The sequence below is a fragment of the Saccostrea echinata genome, unplaced genomic scaffold (genome assembly GCF_033153115.1).
Source record: "Saccostrea echinata isolate AGI-Se365-2 ecotype Australia unplaced genomic scaffold, CSIRO_AGI_Sech_v1 ptg000025l, whole genome shotgun sequence".
Classification (NCBI taxonomy): Eukaryota; Metazoa; Mollusca; class Bivalvia; order Ostreida; family Ostreidae; genus Saccostrea; species Saccostrea echinata.
This window is the reverse complement of record NW_026889774.1, coordinates 11505703-11518470: the sequence shown is the minus strand read 5'-3', so window position 1 is coordinate 11518470 and position 12768 is coordinate 11505703. Positions and strand designations below refer to the sequence as shown.

Genomic DNA, 12768 nt, shown 5'->3' with positions numbered 1-12768 from the left:
GAAATCAAAATTTAAAAAAAAAAAAGAATTAAGTATCTTAGTCTACTTGTATACCCAATCTTATTAAATAGGACTTACATTGTAGGAGGTGTAGCATTTTGAAATAATTTCACAGAAATTTTAATTTTAGTAAACATGGCAATATCATTTGTTAGAATCAAAAACTAATATAACAAGATGTGTTTGTGAAACACTGATGCCCCCGTATGGCAGCTTATGGCGAAGGTTAAAGTTTCTCAAATGCAAAAGATAAAAAAAGTTAAATTTGAAAGCCCTAGCTGCAACTGTTCAGAAGTTATGGCCAAGGTTAAATTTTTTTAAAAGTAAGTAAAACATCAAGGTCAAGGTCAAAGTTGTTGGTATCCAAAGGAAGGTCTTGTCACAAGGATTACATATGTAAAGTATGAAAGCCCTAGCACCAACCACTCAAAAGTTATGGCCAAGGTTAAAATTTTTCGAAAGTAGGTCAAACTCCTATGTCAAGGTCAAAAGGTCAAAGTGGTTGGTATCCAAAGGAAGGTCTTGTCACAAGGATTACATATGTGAAGTATGAGAGCCCTAGCACCAACCATTTAAAAGTTATGGTCAAGGTTAAAGTTTTTCGAAAGTAGGTCAAACTCCTAGGTCAAGGTCAAAAGGTCAAAGTGGTTGGTATCTAAAGGAAGGTCTTGTCACAAGGATTACATATGTGAAGTATGAGAGCCCTAGCACCAACCATTCAAAAGTTATGGTCAAGGTTAAAGTTTTTCGAAAGTAGGTCAAACTCCTAGGTCAAGGTCAAAGTGGTTGGTATCCAAAAGAAGGTCTTGTCACAAGGATTACATATGTGAAGTATGAAAGCCCTAGCTCTAACCGTTCAAAAGTTATGGCCAAGATTAAAGTTTTTCAAAAGTAGGTCAAACTCCTAGGTCAAGGTCAAAAGGTCAAAGAGGTTGATATCCAGAGGAAGGTATTGTCACAAGGAATACACATGTGAAGTTTGAAACCCCAAGCACCAACTGTTCAGAAGTTATGGCCAAGGTTAAAGTTTTTCAAAAGTAGGTCAAACTCCAAGGTCAAGGTCAAAAGGTCAAAGTTGTTGGTATCCAAAGGAAGGCCTTGTCACAGAGAATACACAAGTGAAGTTTGAAACCCCAAGCACCAACTGTTCAGAAGTTATGGCCAAGGTTAAAGTCTCATAAAATTTTGCAGAAGTGGGTCAAACTCCAAGGTCAAGGTCAAAAGGTCAAATATGATGGTACCCAAAGAAAGGTCTTGTCACAAGGAATACACATGTGAAATATGAAAGTCATAGCTCCAACCAATCAAAAGTTATGGGCAAGGTTAAAGTTGACAACAGACAGACAAACAGATAAACAGACAAACAGATACACAAACAAACAGATAAACAGACAAACAGACAGACAGGACAAAAACAATATACCCCCGGGATCTTTCGATCTGGGGCATAAAAATTATCTATCTTAGTGTAGCCTACTTGTTTATTAAGGCTTGTTGAAATTAGACCAAAATTGTAGGAGAAGTGGCATAGCAAATTGTTTTCAGACAGACAGACAAACTGACACCTTTCCATAGCAAAAGCTTTTGTTTATTTTTGTCCAGTAGAGCTCATCACTTGTTAGTCCTTTTCACCAGTGTGTTTACAAAGCACTGGTCCAACTTCAAAATTGAATAAGCTGCAAACACTTCTTAACTACAATCTATTTTCAGCCTACTTACTTTTTCATCTTTTTGGCACTATATTTGACAGCAAAAGCAGAGGCAAAAAGTTTATCTGGCTCTCCCTCATACTGACTAAACATGGTCTTCTGGAAATGCTGCAAAGTTCAAAATCAAGTATGTAAAAAAAAAAAATCATAAAAGCTAGTGTCATTTCATACATGGTGCTTGCTTGATCTAAAATGTTGCCAAGTAAACTATCAAAAATTATTTTGCCCTAGTAAGGAACTGCTATTCTAAGCATAATCCATGTATTTAGCAGTCTTGAAGTCTTTAATACATATCTACTTTCTTAACTGATATTTATATGCTTTTTAGCATTTTGTGATCATACATTTGAAAACAGCATTATTTTTAATTCATAATGAAAACTGAAATCATTTTGTTTATGTTGAGCACGAGTATTTGCTATAACTGGGGTACTGTTGGGATTGATGTGTTATAATATACTAAGAGAAATAAATACTTAATCATATCAAATCACCATTGATATATACCTGCAGCATTCCTTCCATATCCATAGACAGGAGTTCCTCTTGACTAGTTTGTAGTATTGCAATTCCCACGCGAAATATCACATCCATACCCTACATAACAAAATATGTAGCTTCAGTTGATAACTTTAAAATTAAAAGTAAGCAAAGAAATTTACTTGTAAAAAGTATATACATCAAGTTAATTTATGTTTACATATCCTACATTTTGCCAGTAAAATGGCGCTTCTTAGTACCAAGATACAGTGCACTATACATGCATACCACCTATACAATACTAGAGAAAACAGGCCTCTAAGAGTTATTTCCCTTGGCATAGAGTAAAAACTTACCTCAGAAATAAATAGATCCATGATGCGACATGAAAGAGACAGCGAAAATGAGGTGGCAAACAGTGTTAAGAACCATGATGATGCGTACATGGACGTGTGAAAGCCCTGAGACTGGAAGTGAAGGTACAGGTCTGGTAACAGCTCCTACAAGACAATTGTATAGATATTACATGTATACTTTGAACGAAAATAAATGAAACTTCTTTAAACATACCTACAAGTTTACCAAATCTAAATATAAAACAATAGGTATTTGAGACATACAAGCACTTTTGACCTGATTGATGTACCGTAAATCTTCACCTTTTTTTGGGGGGGGGGGGTCAGACACTAGTAGCTGGTGCAAGTCTCTCTATTTTAACATTTCGTTACTATATGCAATAAATATTTGTAACTTTTAAAAATTACCTGTATAAGACACTCCAGTTTATACATACACAGGCCGAGTTCAGCCATGCTAGGTTTAAATAACTCTCTGAGACGATAGTCCTGCATTAACTTAATAAGGACGGCAAAAGCTTCTTCCTCTGGCATCTATCAAAGGACAGAACTCTTAAAATAATTCATTTATATTAATAATAAATTAGAGCTATTTTCATTCCACATGAAGCAAATACACAAATTAGTCTCAATCATGTGCACTTTTCAACAGGTTCAATTTATTTTTGGTATAAAATCTACTTCAATAAAATCTATAGAAATGCTATCATATAAAAGCTCATAATTTACTTTTACTTTTGAAGTTCAAAATTAATCTATTTTTATGATTAAGTTCCTTAATGATTTTTTTTTTAATTTTTAAACTTGTATTTTAATATGTACACTTTCACATATATCTCAGTATTCCTGCCTTTTCCTGTATTACTGACCTGCATAAGTAGAAGGCCCACTATAAATCCACTTCCCTGGCAATAACCAACTTCCCTGTCATGTAGGGAATATGCCTAGAATTCACAAGAGGAACATATAATTAATAAAATGCAGATAATTACAAAATTCATTTTAATTAAAGTAAAATAAATGCTTCGTCTCAAAAAATAAGTATATATTACATGTTTTAAAGATTACAAGATTTTTTTTATGATTTAATACTGAAAAATTTTAGTCCCTTCTTTAAATGAGTAGTGGGAGATCTTCAGAATACATACATGTATATGGACTATTTTGTCTATAGTCACAGGTATAACAAATCAGTTATATAAATGCAGTTGACTTTTAAATACTTTTCTTAATCATAGACTCCATCCTCACAATGTCAGGGGTCCTGTGTCAACTCGTTGCCATGGGATCCCTGACAAATTTCACTCAGTTTTTTTCAAGCTTGCTTCATTCATTAAGAAGCACCAATCAAATTGAAGTAAACAGATAATGTAAACAGAAATTAAAGAAATCAGGTGACACCTAAAATGCAAGTTACATTGTTTATCACCAAAAGGCTTAATGTGATTAGTTGTGAGATAAGAAAAACAATCAAGATTTGTAATTTGTAATTTTCCTAAGAGACCTTGCAACAGTCAGCCCGTAAGATATCAAATGAAATTTGTCAGGGGTCCCACGGCAACGAGTTTGACACAGAACCCCTGATGTGAAGAATCATAGACTCAAACCCACCTTCATAACATTAAACAAACTCTCTTGACCCAGTCCATCCTTCTCCTTGAAGAAGTCGTGGTCCGGAAAAGTGCGGGCTATGTCCCTCCTAATGAGTTTCTCACTAGGGGAGGTTTGTTTAAGGTACTCCACATACTGTTGTTTGTGGGGGGAGTCATGAACTCCCAGTAACAGCTGCCAGGCCAGGCCTCGAAAGTGATGAGGGATCCCTCTCCTTACCAACTCCTGGGTAGAGAAAGAAATTTATACTCAGTCAACTGCGAGGAATCTTAAAACAGTTTTTAATATTTCAACTTAAAAAATGTATTGAAAAAAAATGATTATTTTCTAGATACAGTTAAATTCATAATATCAGGGTTGGGTTGGTAAAAGAAATTTGGAGTTGCAAAAAAAACCTTCTACATATGTTTTGTCCAAAGTGATGGATTATGGACAGAAAAAACAGTTTTGCTGTCCCAAAGATCTTGGGAACAAATGCTTTTTTAAGTACAACATTCATTTAATAAGAAAATAAACATGAATGGGCATTACAAAAAACAAAAGTAAGGTCTTGATTTATTGCAAATTTGTATTACAATGTCCTCTATAACGTATGTTATCTTTCAGTATTATTGTTAACTTACCTCAGAACAACGTGGGCAGATGTGTTATGACACTTGTTAATTTGTCAATGTGTGTTTTTTCATGTTAACTAAATAATGATCCTGTCATCTGTGTACTACAGTTTTGGGGCATAACCTACCTATTTGTTATTTTGCTTAAACAAATATTACCATTGCACTGCCAGTTTTGCTTATGATTTTTTTTCATCTGGAAAATAACTGAAGATTTCTATGGGATAGCTTAATTTTCAAAAACCACATTAAATTTCATTTTTTCGAAGAATTTTGTTGGACAATAAAGTTGATTCAATATCATATTCTAATTCATTTATGTTACTTTAACATTAAAATTAAAAGAATTTGAGAATTCTTAAGCTATTCAGCACTATCTGTTTTCAAATACAAGATGTATTGTACATTTCAGTTTCTTTAAAATGACCCATAGATCATCTTTTTTAAGACAATTCCTCAGTATTTCCTAATGTTAAGATTTTTACTTTGACTCTAAAAGACAACAATATGATCCAACTCTGCAGATACATGTATCTTACATGTATAATTTTATATATCATGGCTGTGTTGTAAACACTACACAAGTGATTTTGATTTAGTGCAAGAATGTGCGAACAATGTATATAGATCTATCCTAATGAATTCAAGTTTGGCCACACCACCCTGAGACACCTGTCATCCTGTGATTTAGAGTTCAATCAAGCCTGGATAAATTAATTAACATCAATCACTCCTGGCCCCTGTCCCATACCTTGATGAGTGAAGTCTTCTTTCTTGCACTGTCCCAGTCATTGACAAGTTTCCCCCATATTTCCCAAACATTTCCTGTTGCAGTGTCTACAAAAAAAAATTAATAATATTAATAAGATTAAACAGCTGGTAAGAGGGAAAAAAGATTAACATAACTCAATATTTTGGACACATATTCTTCCTTCTCTTTGTGTGTGTGTGTTTTTTTAAGTACAACATAAATACTTCAGTCTATGCAATGGAAAAATGTTTTGTATGCATTGAGTACATAGGTATTTTGTGGTGACAATTTTGGGGTTTACATAATACACTCTATATAAAAGGAGTTCAATTAGGAAAGCTGCTTGAGGAATGAGGCTGGGGTGCTAACTGAATGGCCGTGGGTTAAGGAACAAAATAAAACAAGACTACCTGGTGGTGTTTTTCGCAACTGTTCTGGTCTTTTTGCTAGAAGTCAAAAAAATGTCACTGTGACAGAATCTGTGTATGGAACTTGACCCATAATGCATAAAAAAATACATGTAGTAAAAAGAGATAGCGAGCACATTTGCACGTTTACTGGGTAAATTTATTCTTGATTGAGGGATGTACATTTGAACAACAGTTGTATGATTATTATTTCAATTATTAAAACTCTTGCCCACAATTTTCCTCGTTTTTAAGAGGAAACAAAAACGTACTATGCATAGGAATGATAAACAGTATCTAGGAAACTTAAATACTTAACATATACATGTACTTCCTTTGGTATTAATAAATCCAGGCTCTGAAAATATTTCTAAACAATATCATATTTCTTTTCCATATCTCACCTATCCCAGAATCCTCTTGGTCTTCTACAGATACGGTGCTTGCCGATGTCAAGTTATTCAACAGTTTTTCGAACGATTTTTTGCGCTTAGGTTTTAATTTATGCATAATCCATAGAACAGTGTCATTCTACGCATATGACATGCTCCAGAAAGGAGCCATCTTGTGTCTGTTTTTAAGGTGACAATACACAATCCAGCCTTGACAACAAATATTGTTCTTCCTGCAATTTACTTCAAATATTTTACAAAAATACTTCCCTTCCCTATCAGATCACGACCAGGGCTATGATCTGCAAACAATAATTGATCCATACATAAACTGCTAAGTATTTACTTCAATCAAAATTTATCATAAATAACAGGAAATACCCACTTTTGAATAGGAAATAAAATCTAAATATATATTCTAAATCTACATTATACATTTCCATATATCATTTAATTTACAAATAGACCAAATTCACTAGCTATTTGATGTTTAATTTCCAACCTTGTCAGAAAATAAATTCAATTTTGGACTTGCACGGTCAGGGTAAGCTAAGTTTCTTTGATTTATGAATAAAAAAAATTCTATATTATAATCAGCACCTGATGCTTTAACTCATTTTGCTTCTCAATGTTGGTTCATTAATCTAACCATATAAACCTTAATTTGTCCTTACATGTATCAAACAGCTACAAGTATTCCACATGTCATATATATCACACTGATTAAATCTAACTGTGCATCATTAATTTAAATCAATCATTACTATATAAATTTAGTGTAATCTATATGCTAAGGAGTCAAAAGAATGGGAATTTTAAAACCAATAAAGTCATATACTCCCATCCTTCTACAAATCGTAGCCCCACAATGCAGCCCCACAAATTACACAGAGTCTAGATATGTAGTATACCAGTATTACATGTATATACATGTATTAGGGATGGCAATTTGTAACCGGTTAACCGATTACTCGGTCAGAACTATGGTAATCGGTTAGAAAATTTGTAATTGGTTAGTTGGAAAAAATAAAATATATGTAAATATGAAGGCAATATTCTAACAATTCTTTCTTAAAAAATGAAACTTCTGCATAAACATTGATAATTTAGCGTTTTCTAATATCTGTTTAAGCTTATTTGGAGGTAACTATTGGTTTCCTGATTAAGATCGCAAAATAATTGGTCAGTTTGTGAGTGTTAATTACTGTATAAACAACGTGTCGTTACCCAAACCATCCTCAATGATATGAAACAAATTGCTGTTTGCTAACTATTGTTTGCAGTTATCTATCAAATTATATTATTACACAAACATTGTAAATTTGAAAGTTCAGGCTTAATTTTGATTATGGCAATGATGCAGAATGAACTTGTGTGACATCTGCTGTGGAAAATTATCAATGTCTGATTTCTCAGGCATGTTTCATGGTGTTCTTTTTTTTCTTGTCAATTGAAATTGAAATAAAATATATGTACATCTAGTTTCCTGATCAAGATAAACAGAATTTTTCTAACATCTAACTATAAGTAGAGCTACTTGAAAAAAAATCAAGAAAATGTGTATTTTGATACGATTAACCGGTTAATCAGTCGGATCGTCTTGCGATTAACTAATTAGCAATTCTGTATTCGATTGCCATCCCTAGTATATATCATCTTATTTAACCATTCAACAGAGAATTTTTCAGGGTTTCTTTTTAAATTTACATTTCTAAGTTTTATACTTAAACGCCATACATAAATATGGCCTTAAAGCCACAAATTTTCACATTTATCTCCCTCTAAATCACCCTAGAGACAAACACTTTAAATTTGCCTTTTTTAGACAAGTCATTAAATATATCAATTTAGACACAGAGGGTATGCTGTACCTCACTAAAGTCATAATTTTGTGGTATTAATTTATACACAGTCAGATTTTAATTTTGCCACAATGTGTACTAACAATCTTTCACCAGGTTCTAAGATGCTGCTATTGCAAGTTTACTTAACTTCATGTAAGTGTAGCTGCTTACCCTGTTGTTTGGCTTTTATAAAGACTACCAAGTACCACTGAATGTATTCTGTGATTAGACTATATGTATGTGCAACATATGTTGTATAAATATATCTTATTTTTTATACAGTGTATGTTAGCAGTTAGGCACAGATTATTCTATTCAGGAGTACATACTGTTGCCTTGATGTAGATATTATACAGTTGTACTGTATACTGTTACTGTACATACAATATACAGTTCATTACTGTTTTTACATTCATATCTACATAACATTTGGCATTTTTGTAGATGTTATTGTATGTTCATGTACTTTGTTCAAATCCAGTGGTGGATCCAGGAATCTTGAAAAGGGGGGGGGGGGGAGAGAGAGAGGGGGTGACCAGTTTGGGGTCGCGGTAGGGGCCCACAGCCACACCAAAAAAAATTGAATTTTTAAATCTTATGTATATTTTGGACACAAGGGGGGGGGGGGGGGGGGGGGGGGGGACCTGGGTCCCCCTCTAAATCCGCCATTGAAATGATACTGTTGTCTGGTTTCTCATCAGGTATACAATGTACACAGCTTCTATATATTTTTTCCTGGTTTCTCTAGATAATATTGTATGAATGCCATTGTTCATGTAATATATGTACAGTTGGCTGTTTCTCTATATTTCTACTGGTATATATTATTGTTTTTTGTACACATTATATGTGCAGTTTTCTGCTTTCTCTATAGATCTATATCACTGTACATATTTCTTTACATTGTACATACTATTGTCTGGTTCCTCAGTGGATTGCTGGTTGCTGTAATGACTGTTAGATGATGTACTGGACACCACACTGGACCCTGACCCCTTTCTGGAGTGACTGGGGGTTGGAGAGGGGGCAACATTGAGGCTCACCAGGGATTTTTCATCTGCCTCCAGTAATCTAAAACACAAATTAGAATATATTATTCATATCTGGTCACAGATCATCTCTTAAATTGATTTCCCCATCTTCTCATGGTTATATAGCTTTTGGCTCCCATACATAATGTTTCCTAGAATTTGATAAGGTGAAAAAACATATAACTAATATATCTGACTTGCTTTACTAAAAATGATTAATGTATATCTACTTTTTTGGCTCTAAACAATCAACTGGTAAGCCACATTTTTAGTACAATATGGACATTTATGGACCACGCTTGTAACAAGTTTCTAGACCATATTTCTCGTCGTATTTCACTCATTAAGGACTTTAGATTGGTTATAATTATTGCATAGAGACAAAGGAAAGCAGGTCTATAAGCAGTAGATGATTAATAAGTTGGTGACAGCTTAACAATCAACATGGCTTACCTGTTCTTCAATAAAAGAAACATTTCATTTACCACATGCACAAAGCAATATCTGATGTGTTAATGGCAATCTTTTTCATTTACCTTATGTAAATGAATGACAATGCCGGCAATTCATCATTTGTAAAGAGTAATTTCAAGGCTTTTTTTTAACCACAAGATAGAATTTATCCTTACCGTATATAACAATTTGCATTTATGGAAATTTCCCACACAGATGTTTGTAAACATATGGTATGATATACAGACGGAAATGGACATATTATTTTGCTCTGAAAATAATGATTTATAATAACCTTCCCTATATAAAACCTTCACTGTATAACTTGCTGCTAACTCTTTTAACTTTGTTCTCTGGAACAGTAAAGGAAAACAAGCAATATCTAATGAAAAACTGCTTTACATTACCCTCCCCCCCCCAACCCTCCCCCTTTTCAGTTTTAAATATGTATACACAAGTGCCAATAAACTGAGTACATCTCTTATAAATTGAAGACTTAATTAAATATAACAACACAACTTCACTAAATATACTCCCAGAAAACTTCCGAGTTCAAAATTTTTCATATTGTTCTAGTACACCACTTGTACTTCAGCGTAAACAAACAAACAAACAAAAAAAACAACAACCAGCTTCTGTGACTTGAAATCAAAGATAAAATAAAATTCACACTTCCTCTACCTGCCAGATATAACATTCCGACTCCCTCTTACGACATCATTGACAAACTTATTGAAGTTTTCGTTCCATTTATTCTGAAGTCTGTCCACAGTTCTGGGAAACATGACAGAGTATAACTGTATTTGACAGTAAACCCAATGAGGTTTGGACAGGAAATGCAATAGGAACTGGGATTAAGTTGTAGATGTCCGGGAAAAAAGGGGCGGGTTTGTTACTGAATTACTGCTCACATTATAATCAGTTTTCAAGTGTCTACTCATCATCAGTATTTTACAAGTAGTCACACACATACAGTAAATAAAGTTAACATTCTAATGAGAAGGGGCTTCTAGCTTGGGTTATGAAGAGCAAACTAATATACTTGGTATTCCTATTTGCTAGCGCTGAAAATATGTATAATTGCATATCAAAAATTTACAAAAACTTCAAACAGGGAATTTTAAAACTTGATTTAAAAATGTAAACATAGAAATGGCAAAAGATTAATGATAATTTCTGGCATTAATGAAATATGCCTCTGACATAATGACTTGTCGACCACCCTCCCAACCTTCTTTATGCTAAATATTCTATTAATGGTAAGCTGGCCTTCATAGATCAGTGTTTCAGCTAAGTTGTTCTTAGAGCTAGATATCAACTCTGTCCAGCTGATATTCAATTCAGCTTAAAACATGCAGTACTAAATTAGCAAGTATAGGCAGTATAAGTACAAACTATAGTATTATAAGCAAGAAATGACCTTAACCTTTTCTTGGTGAAGCTATCAGAATTAAAGATGTATGATATGGATGCAAATAAGCTTCAAATTTATCCATCTCATTTTCTCTTGTCTCTTCCATTTGCATATAGTTCAAGGTTTTCTGAGAGAGAGTACAGTACATCTGTGGAAGTTAACCTAGAATGTCTTCAGAATCATTGAACAGTTTCATGCACATGATCCTCTCACTAACCCCCAACCCCAACCCCCCATTCAAACCCATCCCTCATTCGTTCCTTCATAAGGTAAAGTCTCTCTCAATGAAATATTTTCAGATATATTAATTATCAGATTCCATACTTCACAAACAATACATGCCTGTGCAAAAACAATATCAATACCCCATTAACCATACCATCAAAGAATAGGATCCATATACCATTACTGAACTAATTATATCTAGTGCACAAAATAGATTTTTTTTCCTTCATGTAGCTAGGCATGTTGATTTAAAAAAAAAAGTGCAACATCAAGCCTGTGAAATTCCACAGGATCAATTAGAATAACAAAATTTTGAATTCCTTACTTATTGGCCTGCTCTAGCTTGGCTAGAAGCTCTGCATGTTCATCTTCCTCCTGAGCACTCTGTCCTTTGGGTTTTGAGGACACCTCGGGGATGTCGGTTTTTGAGGAGACGGTTGCATCGGAAACCCCAGACTCTGAGGAGGACACAGGGACATCAGTTGTGGACATTGAGACAATCTAGCCTCTGTGTATTCTCATTCTGTGCTCATGATTAGCCCTGCAGTCTACAAGACAAAACAAGGTGTCAGTACCCACCAGGCGTAAACATTATATTCCCACACTTCATTACTGTGATCAATATCTATCTATGGAACTGTCAACTATAAGCAATAATCTAAAAGCAATCCACGTTCTCAGTGTAATACACTATGGAATCTATATTCAAAATGTGGACTGAATTCCACTTTGTGTAAATTTTTAATGTAGAAACCTTCAATGTGTAAAGCAAAATAACCAAGGACCAGCAATTAAACAAATACAGAGTTTTCTATGTCAGTGTACATTAACATCCCATAACAATCGTCTAAAAAGAAATTGTTAGAAAAATCCATTCCTTTTAAGCAAATGTCAAATTAATTGTCAATTAATGTGTCAATGAATACAATGAATTGTTAAAAATTCACATATAAAATTCTTGACTACCACAAAAACCCTTAAAAAATAACCTGCCAAACAGAGTCAGTCAAGTATATGCTCAAGCATTTTGTGACTAATTTGTCCGAGCCATATTGGGTCACACTGTTGCTATCCCTGGGCTCATTCCTGAATTAACTGGGGGCATTTTAGATTGGTAACTGGTACAGACATGGAAAATACACATAAATACACATAAAACCCCATCTTATCTCCACAGTGACATGCTTCATCCTTATCATGAGAAAGTCAGTGTCTGATAATTCGTCATGAATCATCACACACTTTTGATTTAGCTTGAAACTTTACTGCCGGTACAACTGCAGAGATTTACGTAGCTGCCAATATTTAACCACTTAATAAAATGACTTTCTGTTTTTCTATCAAAAAGAAAAGCAATATGAAATGCAGGTTTTAGTGATGATTTGAAAGTAAATTGATGGCAGTACAAACATTTACTTGTGCCATACCTACCTTAATCGCACATGCATCGTTCTTAATCACTTAGTACAACATATTACTAC

At 33.8% G+C, this 12768-nt stretch overlaps 1 protein-coding gene across 3 annotated transcripts in view; it reads right to left on the bottom strand.

The window, feature by feature from the left end:
* Positions 1-11835, bottom strand: part of LOC133192000 (ecotropic viral integration site 5 ortholog-like) — a 29021-nt gene extending 17186 nt beyond the window's left edge. Inside the window, exons 1-10 of one of the 3 annotated variants that reach the window (XM_061327818.1) lie at positions 11613-11835; positions 9078-9235; positions 5932-5967; positions 5522-5607; positions 4157-4381; positions 3415-3489; positions 2954-3079; positions 2546-2689; positions 2217-2306; positions 1720-1817 (exon numbers count right to left, since the gene is read on the bottom strand). In XM_061327818.1, the coding sequence (XP_061183802.1) occupies positions 1720-1817; positions 2217-2306; positions 2546-2689; positions 2954-3079; positions 3415-3489; positions 4157-4381; positions 5522-5607; positions 5932-5967; positions 9078-9235; positions 11613-11779 (1205 nt within the window). In that variant the 5' untranslated portion in view covers positions 11780-11835. Of the gene's footprint in view, positions 1-1719; positions 1818-2216; positions 2307-2545; positions 2690-2953; positions 3080-3414; positions 3490-4156; positions 4382-5521; positions 5608-5931; positions 5968-9077; positions 9236-10329; positions 10438-11612 lie in introns of those variants that run through there. The other 2 variants (XM_061327820.1, XM_061327819.1) reach the window with 2 other exon arrangements.
* Between the last annotated feature and the right edge of the window lie 933 nt (positions 11836-12768).